The following is a 24,659-nucleotide window of genomic DNA, read 5'->3' on the forward strand; positions in this document are numbered from 1 at the left end:
CTCACAGAATTCTTCCCTGGTTTCTCTGAAGCCATCCCCATCATTTCTTACAGCACAATAACATTCGATCGCATTTGTTCATTGATCCTCAATAGAGGAGCATCCGCTTAGTTTTCTATTCTTCACCATCATGGAATGAGCTGCTCTAAATATTTCTGTACAAATGGCTTGTTTTCTTCTTTCTCTGATCTCCTCAGGTGTCAACTTGACCTAAAGGTATGTACAGTTTAATAACTTTTGGGGCATGTTTCCAAATTGCTTTCCAGAATGACTAACCCAATAGACAGCTTTACCCACAATGCATTAATAGTCAGGTTCTGATCAATATGAAGAATGAATCCCTTCAAATGGTCACATCATTCAAATTTGCACTGAATATTTCCATTGGGTTGGAAACAATTACTATATTTTAAATAATTACAACTTTGAACATATACAATCACTTCAAGGGAGTTTTTTATCTGTACAAATCAAGAACATGGTGTATACCTTTTCCCACAATTCCCTTAGCATTACTCATTTTCGGGTTTTTTGTTTTTTGGGGTTTTTTTTGCAATTTTTTCCTATCTAATGGATGAGGTTGAAGCGTATAAATCTGCATTTCTCTGGTAATTAGTGATTTGGAACATTTTTTTTTCATATGATTACAGATGAGTTACTGATCTTGTTGGTAAAGGGAATTTCCATGCCAGGATCTGCCCACACCAATAAAAGTCACAAGTACAGCTCCCTCTCCCCTCAATTTCCTAGTTAAAATTACTTTTGGCCAATAACAATTCATTAAAAAGCTTGCATTTAATCATCAAAACTACTTGGTACTGGCTAAGAAACAGAATGGTAGATCAGTGGGATATGTCATATAATCTGTGTTCCTTGTATTGAAAACTAGATGCCTGGGGGGCAGACTCAAGATGGCGGAGTAGAATCAGGACCTCCGTGGGGCTCCGGTTTCCACCCTCCCCAATCCATGTAAAATGGGGACTCTAAACAAACTCTGGAGCTGCAGAACCCACAAAACGACACAGAGAAGCTAACCTCCCACTGAGGACAGCCTGGCAGGCCGGCAGCTGCTCTGGGAGCCAAGCCCAGCCACTAAGGAGCCGAGGTTTTAGCCCCAGGGCGGGCCTGATGAGCCCCCAGCCAGAGAGATTCCAGATCACCAGCAGCTGTGGCCGTTTCCAGATTTATCAACACATAGATGCGAAGGACAAAGTGAGAGGTCAGTGTAGTGTGGACTTTGGGACCAGTAGTTGGGAGCACATCGGCGAAGCCGCTGAGATGCCCAGCACAGCCAGCACCACGTGGCAGCTTCAGCTCCTGGCCTTCAGAGTGTAGGGGGACCAAGCGACCAGTCGCTCTTGCTTTAACCTGCTTGGATCTGGATTGTGGTCTAGGGTGGAGGTCCTGGGGTGCGTGACCAGCTTGCCAGAGTGTGTGGAAGCCTCAGAGAGGGCACCCAACTAATACCTCCAGCAGCTGAGAAAACCCTAGCGTTTGGGATGAAAATTCCCCTGTCTGGTGGCAGAGTTGTGGCAAAAAGCCAAGGGGTCAAGTGACTGAGGAGCAACATGACCAGATAAAGAAAGCGAAACAAACAGAAGACTCCAACATTAGACTCCTATTTTGGGGACAAAAAGGAGCAAAGCATGGAACAAGAGGAAGACAGTGAAGTCAGAACTCCTGCATCAAAAGCTTCAAAGGAAAATATGAGCTGGTTACAGGCCATAGAGGACCTTAAGAAACAGATAAGAGAAGTGGAGGAAAAACTGGGAAGAGAAATGAGAATGATGCAAGAAAATTACGAAATGAGAGTCAACAGCCTGACTGAGGAAAATCACACTTTTTTTTAAAAAACAGACTGACTCAATTGGCAAAAGAGGCTCAAAAAGGCAATGAGGAGAGGAATGCCTTAAAAAGCCAAATTTGCCAGATGGAAAAAGAATCTCAAGAGCTCAACGAGGAGAATTTTTTCCTTGGATTTAGATTGGAGCAAATAGAAGCTAGTGACTTTAAGAGAAATCAAGATGATGTTAAACAGATCCAAACAAATGAAAGAATAGAAGGCAATGTGAAATATCTCATGGGAAAAACCACTGACCTGGAGAATAGATCTAGGAGAGATAATTTAAAAATTACTGGACTACCTGAAAACCATGATCAGGGAAAAAACCTAGAAATCATCCTCCAAGAAATTCTCAAGGAAAACTGCCCTGATGTTTTAGAACCAGAAGGCGAATTAGAGGTCAAAAGAATCCACCGATCACCTCCTGAAAAAGATCCCAAAAAGAAAACTCCTCATAATATTATAGCCAGGTTCCAGAATTCCCAGATGAAGAAGAGAATATTACAAGCAGCCAGGAAGAAACAATTTGAATATTGTGGAAACACAATCGTGGAAATTTTGGAAACACAGGATCTGGCAGCTTCCACACTGAGGGATTGAAGGGCCTGGAACAGAGTATTCAGGAGGGCAGAGGAGCTGGGATTAAAACCAAGAATCACCTACCCAGCAAAACTGAGTAGCATCTTTCAGAGGAAAATATGGTCATTCAGTGGAATAGAGGACTTTCAAGCATTCTTGATGAAAAAACCAGAGTTGAATAGAAAATTTGACATCCAGATACAAGAAGCAAAAGAAGCTTGAGAAGGTAAACAGGGAAAAGAAATCATAAGCCACTGATCAAAGTTGAACTATTAACATTCCTACATGGAAAAACAATAATTGTAACTGATGAACCTTTTCTTAGTATGAAAATAGTTGAAGGGAACAGAAATATATATATATCGGAGGGTATACGGGCATATGAATACATATGTGAATTGTGTATATATGCTTACAGGTATACATAGAGGGCACAGGACCAATTTAATAGGAAGGGATGATACTTAAAAGGGGAAATTAAGAGATGAGAGAGGAATATAATGAGAGGAGATGGAGAAAGACAGAATAGGGTGAACTATACATTAAGAAGAGGCAAGGGAAAAGGGTTACAATGGAGGGGAAGACTAGGAAGGCAAAAGGAAATGGGTCAACCTTATTCTCACTGAATTTGACTCGGGGAGGGAATGAAATACACACTAAATAGGGTATCTTACCCTACAGGAGAGTAGGGGGAAGGGGATGAGAGGGGGGATGATAGAAGGGAGGGCAGTTTTGGGGGGAGGGAAGTTGGAAGCACTCACTTTTGAAAAGGGACGGGATCAAAGTAGAGAACAGAACAACTGGGTGGTGGGATAGGAGGGAGGGAAATGTAGTCAGTCTTTTACAATATATCTACTATGTTCATGTTTTGCATTAGCTACATGTGTACAATCTATACTGAACTGCTTATCTTCCCAGTAAGGGTGGGTGACAAGGGAGGAAGGGAATGATTCTGGAATTCAAAGTTTTAAAGTCAAATGTTTAAAATTATATATACATACATACTATTATTAATACTATCTTACATATAATTGGGAAAGAAGATATACAGGCACTGGGGCATAGAGATCTACCATGCTCTACTGGAAAAGTCGAAGGGGCTATGGGAGAATATATGGGAGAGAGCAGATTGAAGGAGGGGATATCTTGTGGGACTGCTATTCTGAGGTGGTGGGTAGGGGAAAAACAGGGAGAAAATTTGTAACTCAAAATCTGGCAGAAATTAATGATGTAAATCAGAAGTTAATAAAGCATTTGAAAAATGAAAAAAAAAGTTTGCATTTACATCTGACATATACTTAACTTTTGCAGGTATTGATATTTGATAGTTGGTTTCTTAAATTTTTAAATTAACTATGATAAAAATATAGTCAATGTTTTTTAAAAACATGGTATTTAAATATCGTTGTTGATGATTCCATGATTTCACCAGTATGGGTACTACAACCCTCTAGTGATGCAGAAGATAACCAGTGCAATTCTTATGAATATTTTCCTATCAATCCTCTATAAAAGGTCCTTTCTTGTTCCAACTCTCCCTCTCTCTCCCCTCCCCCATCTTCCCATGGGGGCCTTCATCTAATTCTTTTAGTATCTCAAAAGTACCATTTACTAGGTAGGTCTTCTACCTGTTGTCTCTCATTCTCATTATAGTTTTATCTCCCTTTTGATAATGTTTTCTGTGCCATTTTTTTTGCAGGAAAAACTAACTATGATATACAAAAGTTTAATAAGAGTATCCTCTCAACAGTACAAATGCAAAAATCAACTGGAATTTATATCTTAATTTTTTTTTCTTTTTGGCATAAAAAATCATAGCACCTTAAGGGCTGAAAGGAATCTTAAAGTTCATCAAGTTAAATAATCTCTTTTTGGATATGGAAACTGAGGTCCTGAGCAGCTAAGTAACTTGGCCAAATATAACACAGTGAGTTATCAGCAAGATCAGAACCTAGGCATACAATTTGAATAATACAATAATACAATTTGAACCTGGGATATAATTTGCACTGACAAATGTATGTGGCATAATGGCAGCTTAACTATCTTTCACAATTAAAAATATCTCTAAATTTAGGGGGAAAATCACTTTAATTGGTTTCAAAAGTTAAAAGACATTTAATTGTGAACTTTACAAGCTGTGAAATGAAGTTTTCTATTCATTTGCCAACAAAAATTTAATACTTTTATGTGAACAAAAAGGTTTAGTTAAAAATATGACCCTTGTACTGTCCTCCCTTAACTGCAAAGTGTGTATGGGTGGGAGAAGGGCAGTGGGAGGCATCGCGGAGCAGAAGAACTAGTATTAAAGCACAGCACAACCTATAAGGTATTGTGGTACTAAATGTGCAAAAACATTTTTTACTCTTTTTAAAAAATTTTTTTTGTTATAAGGGATGACTGTCTTGGGAGACATAGATATACCAGAAAATAAAAGTGATAAACAAAAGATATAAGTACAAATTTTTAAAAAAAAAATGTTTTTATCTGAGAAACTCATAAACATATTCAAGTGTACTATTCACCTAATTCCACTGGAGGGGAGGGGAACCCTGGCTTCACAATGTAAATAAATAGCTTTCCTCAGTGTTTAAATAAGAAATCAAAGAATTGAAGGCATGCTTTATACTTGTATTATAGCATCTTATAATGGTACTTGCAATATGTATTCCTTTTACAGGTCACAACATTAACTATCATTAACCACAGGAAAGCACAAAAGAGATGTTTGTGACATCTTTTGCTTAAAGATTCCAAAATGATTTTATGTTTGAAAAGAAAAGGCACTGGAGTTTCTTGATGAGCACATACACATTAAAATAAATATAATATAAGCAACTATGTAAGAAGTGGCTTTCATTATAAAAAATAAATCAATTTAACTGACATTGATTTCCTTTTTTTCTCTTAGCAAGTCTATGAGGACTTATATTATGATCTTTACTTTATAGGGTGGGATTGGAACAAGTATAAGTTAGGCAATTGATTCTCTAGTTAGTGAAAGAATTGGAAACTAGAATCCAGATATCCTAATCCACTACTCAATGCTATTACCATTACTGGAGTATTGCCCAGTTGTTGATTTGTAGCATACTTATTCTGATCTGCAACATTTCTAATTACAAATTTCTAATTACAAACTCCTTATATTCTTTTAAATTTATAGGCTAAAAAAACCCCCAAACACTGGTTACTCCTTTCTCTGTCTCATTCTCTATAATCTGCTCCTCTATCATGACATCCCAGGTTTTTGTCCACTTAAACACAGAAACTGATGACTTTTCACAAAGCATATGAATAGCTCCAATTATTATCATATCCTGTTTCACTACAAAATGGAACCAAAAAAGAGAACGTTTTAATAGTAAGAAAGATTCTAGAAACATACACTGCCTGTAAGAAACTTGTTTACTGCATTGCCAGTTTCAGGTCCAACAAAGTGATTTTACAAAGCTTCCTTCCTTCACTTGTCTTGCTAGTTTTCTCTTAGCCTGCTCTTCCCTATATCTTGCATGAGAAATTTAATTTTCTTTAAGAGAAATTCACTAATATTCTAATGTGATTTTTTTTTGGTCCTTATACTTTGCTCCAAAGATATTTGATTTAACTAAATTACAGATGGCAACAGAGTACAATGTTTTTACATTTCACATCTTTGGTGGCCAATCAGCTGCTACAAGTACAACATAGTATTTTGGAATAGGTTTCTAATATTTGATAAAATTTAGGCATGTTAGCAAAGTACAATTTTGATTCTATCCCTTGTTGTCAGTCACACTCCTAGTTTCAGATGGCAGCTTACATTTAATAATAATGTAATCTTACATTAATAATAATGTACATTCCATAGAAGACGGTACAAGTCAATTCAACTTAATTGAATTCTATCACAAACATCAGCTAGGAAAATATATCTTTTACAAGAATAGCAACCCTACTCTAGTTCCTATATTTATAATGAAAATGTTGTGTTAGTACTACATGTAAAAGAATACACCTCATGTCTAAGTCTCCAGATTTGGGCGTGGGGGGCAGAAAGACTAAAAGTAGAAATTTATCAAAGTAGAGCTAATCAGTTCTTAAATACTTTTCATTATTGTGTATGAAGTACATTCTTGGATTGAAACTAGGTGGAGTTGGGAAAAAAGAGACTTACACATACTCAGAATATGACTAGTGTTACTGTAGACCTTACAACCAAAGTATATTTTATCCTATACAAAACATCAAATGCTCTGAATTACACACACACACACACACACACACACACACACACATTTGTAACTTTTCCTAAACTGTTTCCTCATCTGAAAAAGACGGACAATAGCACTTGTAATTAATACCTCACAGAATGATTATGGAGAAATTGTTTTTGCAAATGCTAAAATGTTATGTAAATGTGAACCTTTGTTATTATTTGACTAGTAAAAAGTGCTGAAGTACTAGAGTAGGAAAAGCCAGTCAGTCAACCGAGGAGTCAATAAGCATTTATTAAGCATCTACTATGTACCAGACACTGTGCTAAATATTAGAGATACAAAGAAAGGCAACAAACACCAATCCCTGCTCACAAGGAGCTCAGTCTAATGGAGGAAACAAAATGTAAATAATTATGTACCAATAAGATATGTACAAGACAAATTGGAGAAAAATCTCAGATGGAAGAGAAAAAGATAAGGAAGACCAAGAAAGGTTTCTTGCAGCAGGTGAGATTTTATACCTGGGGTTTGAAAAGAAGTCAGGGAAGTTAGGAGGCAAAGAAGAGAAAGGAGAGAATTCCAGACATGGAGAACAGTCAATGAAAATGCAGTATGAGATGGAAGTATCTTGTGCAAGAAAATATAGGGAGGCCAGTGTGACTGGATGGAAGAGTATTGGGAGTAAGGGAAAAAGTAAGACTGGGAGAACAGCCATGGGTTAGGTTATAAAGGGCTTTAAAAGCCAGAGTATTTTATGGTATTTGATCTTGGAGGAAAGAGGGACTCACCAGAGTTTACTGAACAGGGGAGGTGACATTGTCAGGACTGTGCTTTAAGAAGATCAATTTGATAGCCAAGTAGAGGATGAACTAGAGTGGGGAGAGGCTTGAAGCATGGAGACCAATCAGAGTCATTTCAATAATCTAGGAGTAAGGTGATGAAGGTCTAACAGTGTAGAGGCAGTGTCAGAAGAGATATGGGGGAACATACAAGAGATTTTACAAAGGTAGAATGGTCAGGATTTAGCAACAGATTGGATATAGAAAGGAGGAGTACGAAGTTGAATATGCTACCTAGGTTGTGAGTCTGGGTGGATGGAAGGATGGTGGCACTCTAGAAATTAGTAGGAAAGTTCAGAAGAAGGGAAAGTTTGAGAGGAAAGATAATGAGTTTGGTTTTGGCCATAAAAAGTTTATGATGTTTATGGAACATCCAGTTCAAGATTTCTAAAAAGGCAATTGGAGATGCAAGACTGGAGGGTAGAACTGGTAAGTAGATTTTAGGAATTATCAGCATAGAGATGATAATTGAATCAGTGGGAGTGAAAGAAGACCATTAAGCAAAAATAATATAGGGTGAAAAGAAGGGGTCTAAGACAGAGCTATGAGGATGCCCGTGGTTAATGGACATGATATGGATGAAGATCTAGAAAAGTAAATTGACATGGTAAGGTCAGTCAGGCAGCAGAAGCAGCAAGAGAGATCATAAACCAAACCACAGATAATTAAGAGGATGAGAAGAAAAAAAAGACAACTGTAGATGACATTCTTAAGGAGTCATCACTGTTAAAGGGAGGAGAGATATGGGACAACAGCTAGCAGAAATGAATGGATAAAATTAGAGGTTTTTTAAGATGGGAGAGACAAAGATGTATCTGTAGGTAGCACAGATGCAACCAGTAGACAGGGAGAGATTGATTAGTGAGAGAGTTGAGATTATAGAAGTAGCAAGCAATTTGGTAAAGACCAGATGGAATGAAATCAAGGGTACATTAAGAGTGCTTTGCCTTAGCGAAGAGAAGGGCTGCCTCTTTGTGCAAGAAAGGAGTGAAGGAGACGGTGTAGAAGGCATCTGAATAATGTGAAACAAGATGGGAACAAGAAAAACATCTCAAGAAATGATCTTATTTTTTTTAAAGTAAATAAGCCTTTATTAAGTATCTACCACATGCCAGTTACTGTACTAAGTGCTGGAGACAAAGAAAGTGGCAAAAACCATTCCTTGACCTCAAGGAGATCACAATCTAGTGGGAGGAACAATAAGCAAACACATATGTACAAACAAGCCATATACAGGATAAATAGGAAATAAATAACAGCAGGAAGGTACTAATTAGATAAGAGGGGTTTGGAAAAACTTCCTATAGAAGATGAGATTTTAGTTGGGACTCGAAGGAAGCCAGGAAAGTCAGTATGCAGAGATGAAGAGGGAGAGGATTGCAGGCATGGGAAACAGTCAGAGAAAATACTGGGAGCCAAGAGATAGTATCTTGTTTATAGAAGAGCAAATGAAGCCAGCATCACTTGACTGAAGAAAAGATGGCAGGGAATAAAGTGTAAAAAAAACAAAAAGGGAGTAGGTTATGAAGAAGGACTTTGAATGTCAAACTGAGGATTTCTTATTTGATCCTGGAGGAGATAGGAAACCACTGGAGTTTATTGAGAAGAGGGGTGATGTGGCTGGATCTGTGCTTTAGGTCTCTGATTTTGGCAGCTAAATGGAGAATGGACTGAGAAAGGAGAGACTTAAGGGAAGACAGACCCATCAGCAGGCTATTTCAACCATCCAGACATGAAGTGACGATGGCCTGTGCCAAGTTGGTAGATATATCACAGAAGAGGGTATATTCAAGAGATGTTGATGCAAACATGAAACTGACAGACCCTGGCAACAATCTGTGAAATATGAGATGAGATTTTCAGCTAAGAGAGTAGGAGGAGAGGAATCCAGGGGAAGTTTGAGGAAGGATGAAAAGTTCTGGAAAAGTCACTGTGCTGAGTAGGATAATGATTGTTTAGGGAAATGATCATTTTGTGAATTTAAGTAGATAATTATGCTTAGAAATTACTCTGTAAATATAGTTTTATAATCAAGTGTGCAAAAAGTTTGAGGGTTAAATATTTCACCTAAAACATCCTTATTAATGATCACATGCTAATCCCTAAAGGCTTGTAAAAGTACACTTTAGAACCCAGATTAAATGAAATCTCCTTCTCTGATTAGGACAACAGATCCCACTGATTAAAATCAGTGTTTGACTTCATTTACACATTTTTTAATCAGGAGAAGAAATACAGGAAAGAGCTCTCCCAGATAGGGTTACTCTTTCACAGAGTAATTTCTGATTTGGAAAATTGTCTCTCATGCCTGCAATGAATTCCTTCTTCGCTTCTGTTTCTCAGAATCTCAAGTTCTTTTCAGGATTCAGCAAAAGTGTCATCTGCATGAGAGCCTTGGCTCCCAAATCATCTTCTGTATATTTCACATTTATTGACTCGTTATTACCTCCCTCCCTCCCCACTGTAAACAACAAGGGCAGAGGCTACCTTCATTTCTATGTTTGTATCTCCAGCACCTTACTCAGTGCTTAATGTTGTTGTTCATCCTCCAGAGGACCAATGACATCATTGGGGTGACGTCCTGACTTGTAAGTGAGTTAGATTTCAGTGAGGCAGAGCTGTCCAGTCATCAGCTTCACTCTCTCTTCCAGAGTCATCAAAAGTCCAGTGGCAAGACAGAAGTCAAAATGACTCACAATAGCTCAGGATACAGTGGATGATCTTGATGTCTTCGATGTCTGAACAAACTCTCAGTACTCCACAGCACCTGATTAAGCTGCCTTCATGGCCACTGGAATAAACTGTTCTCATCTACTCGTTCTGCCGAGGGAAATCTTCCCACACTTGGAGCAGATATACCCTTAATTCACTGGCACATTTGAGGCCTGTTGGCTACTCTAAATCTGGCTTAGCCTGTCTGATGAGACAGTTTTACCAGGGTGTGGTCACTGGGCATGCTACAGCTTTTTGGAGCCACTAGGCATTTAGTGAATGCTTAGTGATTACATAATAGGCATGTTAGAAAAATCTATAAAACTTTGGGCTTCAAAAGGTATACTATGTATGTCACAAAATTTTGGCTGTTAAGATTGCAGATAAAAATACACATAATTTTAATGCAAATTTTGTTTACCCAGAATATGTAGTATAAGTTCATGTGCAAAATAAATAGAACTCGTCCATTACATGCATGCACTAATCTCAAAACATGTCAGACTTCAAACATGGAAAGAGTTCAACAAAGTTGATTGCTTTCTCATTGAAGGGAAGCTGCACATCTACAAGTCTCCTGACTCTTCCATAACATTTCTAATTTAAACGTTCAATGTGTCACATTTCCTTAAGGCAAAGAAGACTATGCCATGAGCAAAAACACGCCCCCCCTCCCCCCCAAAAAACTGAGAAACACTGCACTGGAAAAATAAAGCCAGCAATAAAATAACATCTATTAATTACAGGGGAAAAAGGGCAGGCCACTTTGAGCTAACATTCAACAGTGATTAAAATTTATTGGGCAGCTAAGAGGTACAGTGGATAGAGTACCAGGAGTGAAGTCAGGAAAACTCATCTCTGTGAGTTCAAACCTGGCCTCAGATATTTACTAGCTGTGTGATCCTGGGCAAGTCACTTAGCCCTATAAAATAAGCTGGAGAATGAAATGGCAAACCACTCCAGTATTTTCACAAAGAAAGTTCCAAATGGGGTTATGAAGAGTCAGACACGAATGAACAACAATAAAAGTTTATAGATACTCATATCTACAATAGTTTGATTTGTTAGCAAATAACTGCAACTGTTGAACTTTCTGAGAAATAATTCAACAAGTTTAGCAGCACAGAGTAATAATAAAGAATGAGTTAGAGAGGATCTCTGAAGTCATTTTATTGAACCCCTTTTTTGAAAGAGACTCTTATTTACAATATACCTGAAAAGTGGTCATAAACACTTAGAGTTAGGAAGGAACCCACTACTCTCTGAGGCCATACAATTCCACTTTTCGATAACTGATTGTTAGGAAGTTTTTCCTGACATCAAACCTAAATTTGACTTTCTGACAGTTCCCTAATTCTGACCTTTGGAGCCAAGCAGAATAAATCTTTCTTCTATATGATACACACTCAAATCATAACTTCTGACAAATCTCTTCTCTCGAGTAACCTTAGCTCCTTCAAGCAATTCTTGTATCTAATGACCCCAAAGTCATTGTTGGCTGCCTTATTTATGACCTTCCTAAAATGTGGCACCCAAGACTGACCATAATACTCCAAATGTGGTCTGACAAGGACAGAGTATAGCAGATTTTTCCTCTAGTCTAGACACTATTAGACTAGACACTATCTTTTGTTACAGTGGAAAACAGTATAATCAGATCCTTGCTTCATGAATCACTAGGCAACTGACATAAGCTCACTATGCTTTGAAGTCCTCGTCTGCAAGATGAGGAGGTTAGCTGAATTCTGAAGTCCCTTCCATCTTCCAACTCCCACTCCTATACTCTACAATCCAAACACACTTGCCTTTCTTGATATTCCTCACACATGCCACTCTTTCTGCCACTTCTTTGTCTTTCCTAGGTTGCCCTAGTCCATCCTCACCTTCATGTCTTAGAATCCCTAGTTTCCTTAAAGTTAAGCTTGGATATTTTTTCCTATATAAGGCCTTTCCTGATCTTCCCATGTTAGTGCTCTTCCTCATTACCTTCTATTATTTTGTATATACTTATGTATTTAGCAGTATGTTGTCTCTTCAGATAGAATGTAAGCTCCCTGAGATCAGGGACTGTTTCATTTCGATCTCTGTATCCCTTATACCCAGCACAGGGCCTGAAACATAATTGGAAGTTAAAAGTTTTTTGATTGATTACACCAAAGTAACAAGCTCTTTCTTGTTGGTGAAAAATCAAATCCATATGAGAATCTTCCCTGGTTGATTCCTTTACTTTCTTAAGCACAAAGTTCTCATTAAGACAAGTCAAGAAATTAGCTGCTCTGCTTTTGGAAGAGAGAAAGATCTAAGAGACATATTCACAGAATGTATGAGAAAATATTTTTTAAATATCAAAATCGTTTTAAGTGTATAGTAGAATTATTATAAATTTATATTCATCCCCCTGGAGATCCAAGAAGTTAACATCCCTATAAATAGCAAAATGGAACATAGTCTTTCATTTCCTTAGAAGCCATAAAGTCCATTGGGCTTCTTTTATACTCTTACGCTATTTTATTCTGCATTAATTATAATTGTGACAACCCTCAACCCTCCCCCCTAAAAAGGGCTGTATGCTTTGTATAAACTGGGAACACGTTTCAATGAGCTTTTTATCTGTCCCAGTGCCTACGATAATGCTTTCCATATTATGAATACTTTAAAACTGGCGAATGAATTTCAAAAATTAATGAAATACCTGAACATCCATGCAAAGATGAAAGTGTAATATTCACTAATTTGGTGGAAAATTCATATCTCTATAATTTCTTACAATGGCAGGAACAAAATATAATCTATTGAGTTGATCTGTAACAAATACTAAAAAAATTTTCAAGCAATTTGTAAATTAAAATAGTGTTTTTATTATCAAGCCAATAATGGAAATATATAACAATTAGTTACTATTTTTTTTTTTTTTACAAATTATTCGAGGATCTGAATGGCAAGACACTTGATTCTGCTGCTACAAAAGGATATAACTGTAAGGATTTTACTGTCTTTGAAATGAATAATAAAATGTTTGCCAAAATACTAATGAAGATGATCAAATCTAGCTAGAAAGCTTATTTTCTTCCTAAAGCCAACTTCCAGCCAAGTTCCAACAGCAACTGTCAATTGTCTTCAGGCTTATCAAACTGTTAGATTCACCTATAATCATCACTTTTCTATACATTATCTATATTAGACTCTCCTTTAGTTTCATTCTTGATTTAGGTAGTAATTGTGGAACTGTATTCCCCTGTCTCTTTCTTCCCTCTCTAGAGTCTGCTACACTCAAAGAACAGATTAGATGATGGAGCAGGAGATCATCAGAAAGGAAGCCTCTTTCAGGAGTGGAATATTTAAGAACTCAAAAAATTAGGAAAATATGCAAGAAAAAAACCACAACATATGATGACGGTCCAGTGTCAAAATATGTGAATACATATTCAATTCAATATGTAAAAAGCAAAAATGCAACAGAATCATATTTTTTTTAACTCTATTAACATTTAACTATGAACTCAGGGAAAAAACCTTATAAATTAATATCATATAAAATTTCAGTTACATTCACTTTCTTTCATAGGGGAGATCTTAAAGACTGGTAAAACTTTCATATAATTAAATAGTATTTTATCTCCCCTTAGAAATATTATATGCTAGCTTGTTTTGATATGAATTACTTTACTTTTTTTTTTCAGAAAGCACAATAAACCTAACAGGTTTTCACTTTAGGACAGGTTTCCTGACCCACATACTCTGCCACCTGCTAAAAAACAAAGCAAAACTTGTCAAAGACTAAGATTTCCCAGAGGATTATAGCAGAACTATTTGAGGCAGAAGGGATATTTGGGGAAAGGGAGAAATTTTTCTTCTAATTGGTAAGAGATTCATATTGAAAATGGACTTTAATAGGAAAACCTGTAAACAATTACCTGGGTCTTTTCAGTGCAAGATCACTATTAAAAAGATACAAGGGACAAGAATTAGTGTCAATAGCACCATGCAGTTCTATCTACATATTCATTTTATGCTTTACATTTTCTCTGAAAGAACTGGAAAATTACAGATTGCAGCAGGTCATGAAAAAATAACATGACCCCTGAGTAGAAAGCAGCTTCCTTATAGACTACTATTTAAACCTCAAATGACCACATCTCACAGCATGCCCAATACAGTCCAGCATTTTAATTTCCTAAAACCACAGGATGTCAGTCTGATTTTAAGTCACATCTGGGCTGTGATATTCAATACTGATAAAACTGTTAAACATTCTACTTGAACTGAAATTTTCAAGTACAAAGGATATTAGGAACCCTCATTTTGTTCAAAGAATTATCTTTTGAATAGTTTACTCATTGCCTTAACCTGAATGTTTTCAAAACTGAATTACAAAATCTATTACAGACACTTAAATGAGAATCTCTGAAGATGTATATTTTATACATATATTGTTGGTAATTAATAGTAAATAACAGTCAATCAACAGGCATTTATTAAGTACCTAACTATACATTAGCCACTGTGCCAGGAGCTAAGGCTATAAAGATAAAAATTAAATAGTCCCTGTCTTTAAGAAGCTTACATTCTATTAGTGGAAATTACATATATACATACAAGTATAAGCAAAAGAAATTCAAAGATACTTTTTAGAGGGAGTGAACTAACAGCTAGAGATCAGCAAAGGTTTCAAGTACTGACTGTCATTTAAGTGACAGAGTAATCTATGAATCATTTCAATGATATATTTGAATCTGACATAAAGGATTATTATTGATCACTTGGGGAAAAGTAAGAAAAATTAATCATTGATATCAATGAATGGTCATAAAAGTCCTCTTCAGTATGTGATATTCAGTTAATTACTGGGCTGAATTTTATGAAATGCCAAGTTGTGGTCTCCTATACTTCCAGATTCTATGTTAATAAGAAAGAAGGACTAAACTTTATGGCTAAACTGAAAAGTTTAGAATGAAAGGCAATTCAAAGATCTAAAAATTTCTCAGAAACATGGGAGTTTGAAGGAAATTTTTAAAGGTACTGAATTTTAGATCTGGAAATGACTTTACAGGTCAGCCATTATAAAAAGAAAGGACATGATTAAAAGAAACATATATTATCCATTAAGCTGTATACTCAAAGAAGGTTGTTTCTTGTATAACCTGGAGGGAAGCTGAGAGAGAGGCAAAGCATTTCTTTTCCTTTCTGCCATTTTATTGTTTTGGTTTTCCCCTAGACTTCAAATCTGGCTAGAACATATTTAACATAAGTTATTTTACAAATAATATCATTGTACAAGTAAGGGGAAAGTACAGGAACCATCCTTACCTGGAATTAAGTGATCAATTCAAAGGGCTAAAAATCACAAACTTATTTTTAGAGATAGGTGTGGTAGAATAGCAAAAGTATATAGCACTTGCAATTCCAAAGACCTGACTTCATGTTCTGGTTCTAACATTCACTATCTATGTGACCCAAAGCAAATTACTTAACCAACTCTTAGCTTCCTCATTTGTAAAATAATACTTATATAGCCTCCCTCATGAGGTTATTTCAAGAGTCAAATGAGATAACGATCTGATCATGTTCTTTAAGTTTATGTACTTTGCAACACTGTACTGGTAAATGTTTAACAACTGGCTCCCCAAGGAAAAAATGTATACAAGACACACTTTTTTAAGTTAAATCTGCATTATTAATATTTTATCTATCACTTTCTTAAACCCAGCAAACTATGGCCTGTTGCAGTCTGTTTTTGTAAGGTCCACTGTATTTTAAAATGTAAAAACCATTTTCTTAGCAGTCTGTATTTGGTCCACAGGCTATATGGTTTGCCAACTCCTGGTCGAGACAATTAACAAACCAATGAATCAAGAGAAGGTCTTATCAATTTCCAAGGTACACAATGCTCAGGTAGAAAATTCAAAAACTGCTCTTATAAGCTTGTTAGAGATGGTTCCAGCAAACCTCTGGTGCTATGTAAATGTAATCCATGAGCATTAATAATTTTTGGAGCTTCCAAAGTTCAATAATGATTTTAATACATTGTAATGGGAATGGGAATGGGAATTTGAAGACCTTCCCTGTCCCTTGATAGGATTAAGTGAATTTGAGGACCTTCCCTGATTTGAAAATATATTCTGCTCCCTAATAGGCTGAATGTGGTCAAACAGAGATTGTGGGAGGCTTGTTTTTCAGGAACTCCCACATCTTGTTACTTTGTGATAGGGCAGTGGGTCACGAGGGCTGTGATTTTCTCTGAACCTGGGGAAGGCTACATATACCTCTGAGGCGAGGTTTTGCTTTGAGGTTCACTTATAGGAAGAGTTGTGTGATTTTACCATATGACACTCTGGTCAGCTGTTGAGCCCCCGGCTTTGAAAACCCAAATGTTGGTGTTTCTCTCTCTGGTAACTGACTAGGTATGGATGTAATGGTCAGACAGCTGGAAACCCTGTCTGCTGGTCTGTTTCTCTGTCTTTATTTTTTGTCTGCCTGTAACTTTTGTTTGTATTTTCTCTTAAGTTCAGGGTGCTGACTTTTTCCCCTGAACTAGGTAAATGATATATATTTGATTAAATTAAGATTATCAACCCCTTTTTGAGTTGCTTTCCTTTAGAAAAGCAGATCAAAGAACCTATGTTAGCAGCCATCCTGGGTATGCTAGGTGCTTGCTGCTAATAAATACATATACAACTGTAATATTTATAGGGCAGCTAGGTGGCGCAGTGAGGAGACTTGGGGTCAGGAGGACCTGGGTTCAGATCCAGCCTCAGATACTTCACACACACACACACACACACACACACACACACACACACACACACACGCACACGCACACACACACACGCACACACACACACGCACACGTAGCCATGTGATCTTGGGCAAGTCACTTAACCCCAATTGCCCTAACCTCCCCCCTCCAAAAAGCAAAAAACAAAAAAAACCCTGTAATATTTAATGCTTAATATCTAATATTGGCAGTCAAAGCTATATTGCAAAACCAAATACCTAAAAAATTCAGTTAATAAATTTTATGGATTAATTAACTCTAGAAAAAGAATAGGCACCTGTGGCACTTGAGCCAATTTTAGGAAATACTACCATTCTTCACCATATGCACTTTAGTTTCTCTCTCTCCTTCCTTCACTACTTATTTTTTGACACTGGTTTAACAAATGGCTGGATACTACTACAGGAGAGCAAATGAGGTTATAAAAAAGGAGGTAAAATCTTTGATAACATTTTTTCAATTTGTTTTATATTTACTTAAAATGTAAAAATATTAAAATTTAGGGTGGCTAGTTGGCGCAGTGAATAGAGCACCAGCCCTGGAGTCAGGAGGACCTGAGTGCAAATCCGGCCTCAGACACTTAACACAAAAACTAGCAATGTGACCTTGGGCAAGTCACTTAACCCCAATTGCCCTCCAAAAAGCAAAAAAAAAATTTTTGTTTAATATAAAAATTTATTATGAACACATTTAAGTAATGTCTTGTTTTATTTTTAAATCCGTAACAGGTTTTTAGTCATTTGAGAAGTGACTACTTCTCTGGTTCTGTTTCCTCATCTGTACAAAGAAGAGGTTGGATGAAATCATCTCTAATGTTACTTTAGTTGGTTCTAAATCCTAGGAAAACTGGATGACATTATAGTTTCAGAAGTTAATTATACAAGTAAATTGTCAGCGAGGAAGATTACCACCTTATGCTTTCTGGATCTACTACATAATACAAGGGTAATCTGGAAAATAATTTTGAAGTTTAACATCTTAACTACTAACCATGAAAACAAATTTTATTAACAGATACAGGCCATTACTTACCATGAACTGTAAGAAAAACTTACAGACTATATTATGTAAAGAACTAAGGGGGAATAAGTTTAATACACACTACCTCAGTTATTCAGGTGACCAATTCTTTGCAAAATAGTGTGTCTCCCTCCTGCTTACGGACTTCAATTACTGATAAAGAAAATGATTGGAACAAGGTTTTGTCCCTCAATGGCTTCAGTCCACTTACCCAAGACTGCTAGTTCAGGTCCTAGACCTATTCCTCTAACTTCTTAGACAACATTGGAGGATCATTAAATCTCTCTAAAGCTCAATACTGCTAGTATGAAGAATTAACTCTCTCACTAACTTCTCTGATGACTTTGGGAGATCATTTATTCTCTTCAAGTCTTGATAAAGGAGGAAAGTCTACCCTAGGTGATCTTTAAAAGTTTCTTCTAACTCTGACTTTTTATGATTCTATTACTTCTACTTTGAGACACATAATAAGGACTAATCAAGAAAATAGAAGCTGTGATCCTTGCCCTCAAAGCACTTACAACATAATGGAAGGGACTAATAAGGAACAGCAGCACAAAGAAGGGGAATTCAGATTTTATTTATTTCTAAGACTGTGTTCTCCACCTCCCTCCTCACCCCTCCCTTATCCCCAAATGTATACATATATACAAAATACATATAAAACAGGCTTGATCTTTATAAGAACAAATGTCATGACACTGATAGATTACAAAAATAAATCTGACATTAAACTATAAGCTCCAGTTATAAACCTACCTGCTTTTGTATCTTGGTTGAAGCGACAATATTTAGAGTTCTCAAGTGCAGGCAGACACTGTTCAATGGGCACCCAGACATATGTCTCTGGACACAACAAATCAGAAGGCCTATATTGACCCTAATGAGAAAGGAGCAAAAAAAGAACAGATACATTAATGATACAATAACTTCCTGGCTACAAGGTTCCTATGAAAGGAAAGTTTTCAATTATCAGTCTAAACAAAATCAACCAATAAATTGCTTTACTGCACATACTAGATAACCCTGTTAGTGATTATTTCACCATCTTAAGAACACGTTTGACTAAAGGATTTTCTAAAACTGACACTGCATATTTTATAGTGCCTATGATCTGAACAACTTTAGCTTTCCCATCTTCTATAGCATCAGAGTAAATTCACAATTCTGCCTTACAGAACTGATGTTTACACTAAAAAATTTATATTTAAAAACCAAGGCAAACCTCAAATAAAAATTGTGAAAATACAGAATTCAAATCTTTGAAAATGTTGCACAGTAATTTTGATTATATTTCTGTTGGTGTTTTACAACATTACACAATAGTTACAGATGATTTTCAGAAATGAAGATTTGCATACAATATCAATACAATATCAATATTTTTATATCAATATCAATACAATTTTTTATGTTTCAATTCTATCTGGAACACATTAAAGTCAAGGGGGAAAAGATGAAATATGAAATTTCAGATAAATAATGGTTATGTAATAAAGACTGAAGTAAAACAGATGCCAAAAAAGTTATCCAGGAAATATATGATCAGAAAAGGAAGTGAACAGGCATAATGAGACAGCAAGATACTGCTATACTGCTACCAACAAATGTTACAAGACCTAGAGGAATGCCTCCAGCTTGCTGGGTTGACCCTTTATAGAGATTTATGAGAGGACATGGACAAGAAATAATCTGAGGATGAGAATGGACAAGGTAAATGAAAAAAGAATTTATTAAGTTCTTATTACATGACAAGCCCTGTGCTAAGCCCTGGGGATGCAAAAAGAAAAGCAAGACAGGCTCAGTTTTCAAGCTCACATTCTAATTAGAGATGACACATAAAGGACGGTTTAGCCTCATGACAGATGGAAAAGGTAGGGAGTACTTTGGGTCTGGCAAGCAAAGCAACAGGGTTGACAGTAAGGTTCCATGGACTTTGAGAAGCAATGGGAGGGCAGATGGGCTGACTAAATACTGTAGAGAAAGGTGGATAGAAGAGTGGGAGTAGAGGAGGGTTAGCTCAGGCAGAAGTAGGATTTGGATGGTTAGCATCCAGTCAAGAAGGATATAGATGGGCTACACAAGTGGAGGGAATATCGACACCAATGAAGTCTGTTAGGTCAAGACAGTTAATTGAACCTCTTAAAATTCCTTTAAAATTGCAAGGTTTGTAACATTTCCAAATGGTTGGTTTTCTAAATATTATTTATTTACCAAACTATTATTCAAAAGTGATATGATTAATGCTAAATGATCAACAACATATAGTAGATAGAAGGTAATATAATCCTTTAAGTACACAGTGGAAAGAGGTTCAGAGCCTGTATTTGGGCTTTATTTTTGTCAATTTAAATGAAAATCAAAGGTTCTTGCCACTAAATAAATAATAACAGTTTTACAAATGACTTTATATAACAAAATAAGGTTTAGAAAAGATGGCAGAGTAAAGGCAGGGACTCACCTCAGATCTCCCTCAAACCCTTCCAAATACTTTTAAATAATGACTCTAAAGAAATTCCAGAGCAGCAGAACTCACAAAAAGACAGAATGAAAAAATTTTACAGCCTAAGACAACTTAGAAGGTTGGCAGGAAATGTCTGCTGGACCAGGGGGAGAGAGAAGCCTAGGCAGTGCCAGCATAGACTGAGTACCAGTCACCCACTGGGGTGGCAGAATCAATGGCAACAGTGGAAGTTTCCAGACCTCTCAGCCCACAGACAGTAAGGGGATTGGACAATGGGTCAGAAAGAGATTTATAGGAGTCTTGCTGTTGGCACCAGGAGGATTCTGTTGCATTGCCTATACATGGATCTAGGTTGTAGTCCTACATCTTAGTCCCAGTGTCAGGAGGAGCACTAGCAAGGCAGGGGAGCAGGGACCCTGGTTACAGTTCCAGGGATGAAAAGAATGGTTGTAGTCACTCACAAAACAGTACACAGTACAGAAAAGTAGTAAATACACCTCTCCCTAGATCATACCACCTTGGAAGAGCCAAAAACTTACAGGTGCCCCGAATTGCCTCTGAAAACAGCTGCACAAAAAACCTAAAGTGGACAGCATTCCCTCCATTGGGGAAGCAGAGCCCCACTTTAGCATAGCTTAAAGTCAAGAAATAGGCTAGAAAAGAACAGAAAAAATTTCTGATCATACAAAGTTACTATGGTGACAAAGAAGATCAAAATACACACTCAGAAGGAGACAAAGTCAAAATTACAGATCTAAATCACTATTGGTAAGAGAAATGCAAATTAAAACAACTCTAAGGTATAACCTCACACCTGTCAGATCAAATAATGTGACAGAAAAGGAAAATGACAATGTTGGAGGGAACGTAGGAAAATTAAAACACTAATGTACTATTGGTGAAGTTGTATATTGATTCAACTATTCTGGTGAGCAATATAGAACTATGTCCAAAGAGCTATAGAACCATGCATACCCTTTGACCAAGCAATACCACTAACAGGTCTGTATCCCAAAGAGATAAAAAAAAAAAAAAGGAAAAGGACCTACATGTACAAAATATCTGTAGTAGCTCTTTTAGTGATGGCAAAGAATTGGAAACTGAAGGGATGTTCGTCAATTGGGGAACAGTTGAACAATGTGTTATATATGACTGTGATGAAATACTAATGTGTTTTTTAAAATGATGAGCAGGATGCCCTCAGAAAAATATGGAAACACTTACATGAACTGATGCAAAGTGAAATGAGCATAATCAGGAGAACATTGTATACAGTAACAGCAATACTGTATAATGATCAACTAACCACAAATAACTTAGCTATTCTCAGCAAGACAATTCTGTAGGACTTATGATGAAAGGTTCTGTCCATCTCCAGAAAACAACTGATAGAGGTTGAATGCAGATCAAAGATACTTTTTCTTTACTTTATCTTTCTTGGTTTTCTTTGTCTGTTTTCTTTTACAGAATGACTTTCATGAAAATGTATTTTGCATGACTACACATGTATAAACTATGTCAAACTGCTTATCTTCTCAATGAAGGAGGAAGGATGGGAAGGAGAAAATTTGGAACTCAAAATTTGAAGAAAAAATGTTAAAAATCTTTTTACATGTAACAGGGAAAAAATAAAATATTAAATAAGATTTTTAAAAAAATAAGGTTTAGAAAACACTTTGTACTCATTATCTTATTTGAACACCATCTTGAATTTGTGAGGTAGGTGCTTCAAATATCATAAGCCCCTTTTCACAGATAGGAAAACTGAGGCTCAGATATTGGTTAAGTGACTGGAAAGTTGAGAGACAGTATGTAGTGAAAGCAGCAGTCAAAACCAGGTCTCCCCGATGCCAAATCCAACATTTTTTCTACAATATTACATTGCCTCTCAATTCTTACACTCATCGTAATTTTCTTAATTAACAACTCAGGTTGAGACCAAGCAGAGCTAACCTAACCATCCCACCCAAAGCATAACATTAATCACTAATAACTGGAGAAATGTAAATTAAAGCAATTGAGGTCCTACTTCATATACAGAGATTGCTGGGTAAACAGGCACAGTAATGCATTGCCAGTAGGGCTTCAAATTGTTATACCCAGTCTGGAAAGCAATCTGGAACTATGTCGAATTCACTAAACTTTAAACATACCTTTTTATGCCCCAAAGAGAACAAAGAAAAGTAAGAAAAAGATCTTTATGTTCAAGAATATTTCCTAGCAACATTTTTTTTTTGTGTATAATAACTGAAAACTAAGGGAGTTCTCATAAATTGGGAATGGTTGAAGAATTTATGGTACATGGAATATTATTTCACTATACAAAATATATGTAGCTTTGTTGTTCTGATTGTGGAAAGAGATCTCAGATCTGACACTGTGGGCCTAGTCCAGAGGAGTAAGACTGACGGTTCTGTAACAGTGACTCTGGAAGTGTATTTATGACATAGCACAGTGATGAATGAAAAGGACAAGAATTATGAAACCAAGGGTCTTTCTAATGCCTCTGTCACTGAACCTCCAGAGGTTTCCAGCTAGTAGCAAGGACTGGGATCAGTAACTGTATATAGAAGCTCTACCTAGTGACGTCTGGGAATACAAAAAGAAAAACTAAGACAGCCCCATCTTTCAAGCTCACATTCTAGTTTGTGTTACCTAGAACCAAAGAAGGGTCTGAAAAATAGGAAGCTCAGTTCAGAAAGTCTGTGACCAAACTGTGCCATAGATCAGAGTATGAAGGGCCAGATGAAAAGTGTGAGAAGTGTGACTTCTGATCAGAGCCACTGCCATTATGCTTTAAGAAGAAAGTATTCAATACTCAAGAGAATACAATAGCAGGACCCCAGATAATACACACCAGGAATACACACCAGGCTCTGATATTCCTTACAGAAGTATGTAACCCCTGTCTCTAACACAAAGTACCAATTTGGGAAGCAAGGCCTAAAAAATGAGCAAACAAAATAAAACAAAAAATATCATTCCTGCAACAGAAGACTATTATGGTGCCCAGGGATACTCAATAAATAAATCCAGATGAAAAGAATTCTAAAAGATCTAAAAGATCACCAAGTAAAGATATAGCTTGTCCACAAGATCAACTAGAATTTCTAGAAGATATGAAACAATAGTTTAAAAATATTTAAAAAAAAAACTGAGAGGACTAGAGGAAAGAATGAAAAAGAAATGAAAGTTCTGGAGAAAAGACCTGAAAAGGAAATTACCAGATTAGTATTAAGAGGTATAAAATCTTGTATATAATAGGTTCCTTGAAAATTAAATAGATATCAATGGCTCTGTGAGATAAAAAGAAATACTGAAACAAAGTTAAAAGACTGAAAAAAATCAAATAAATAGAAGTAGAAGAAAACATAAAATATCTTACATCAAAAAATAGATCAAGGAGAGTGAAATTTAAGAATCACTGGACTACCTGAAAACCATTAGCACCAAAAAGAATCCTGGATATATTTGAAGAAATCATGAAATAAAACTGCCCAAACATATTAAAGTGAAAGGGCAAAATGAAAACAGAATTAATCCACTGGCCAATTCCTAAAAGAAACCCTAAAATTAAAATTTCTAGGAACAACAGAGACAAAATAGACATTCTAGCTCAAAAAAAAAAAATCTGTCACACAGAATGAGAGAATTCAAGTACCATGGAACCAGTAAGGATCACACAAAATTTAGTAGCTAACACCAGAAAGAAGCAGAGAGTTTAGAATATGATATCATGAAAGGCAAATGATATAGACCTGTAATGGTAACGTAAATGGGAAGGTCTTTCCCATCTATTAATAGCTCCATATGACTTGCTTGAGTCACATGGAAGTCTGAGTCACATGTTTCTGTTGTAGGAGGAGCTTGCTGAACACGTGGAGCAGGGCCCAGAGGAAGTTGATGAGAGCAGTTAGAGCTGAGGGACAGAGAGGAAGCAGGCAGTAAGCTGTGAATGTTTTTTTTTTTATATTTATGTTATATGGGAAGGTCCTATGGGGATGGCAGTGCCCTCTGCAGTGCTATTGTGTATAAATTTCTTTGTTGGTATGAAGAATTTGGCTTTCTGCTGTGTGAATAAATGTTCTGGCTCTGTCTTCCATGTGGAGAGTCTGTTATATCTTGTGATTCAAACCTGGGAATACACATGCATATTCATAGTGGCTGCTGTTGGTATCACATTGGCACAATATTTGGCATCACAAACAGGACTGCAAAATATAAAACC

At 36.5% G+C, this 24,659-nt stretch overlaps 1 protein-coding gene across 12 annotated transcripts in view; it reads right to left on the reverse strand.

The window, feature by feature from the left end:
- The window catches only part of ATE1 (arginyltransferase 1), a 227,633-nt gene that overhangs the window by 24,877 nt on the left and 178,097 nt on the right, over positions 1-24,659 (reverse strand). For all 12 annotated transcript variants that reach the window (XM_069099112.1, XM_069099122.1, XM_069099120.1 and 9 more), the window contains one exon: positions 18,727-18,847. In XM_069099112.1, the coding sequence (XP_068955213.1) occupies positions 18,727-18,847 (121 nt within the window). The remainder of the gene's footprint in view (positions 1-18,726; positions 18,848-24,659) is intronic.

The sequence above is a fragment of the Petaurus breviceps genome, unplaced genomic scaffold, assembly GCF_028583685.1.
Source record: "Petaurus breviceps papuanus isolate PSGF00001 unplaced genomic scaffold, PetGlider_PUasm1.0 37, whole genome shotgun sequence".
Classification (NCBI taxonomy): domain Eukaryota; kingdom Metazoa; phylum Chordata; class Mammalia; order Diprotodontia; family Petauridae; genus Petaurus; species Petaurus breviceps.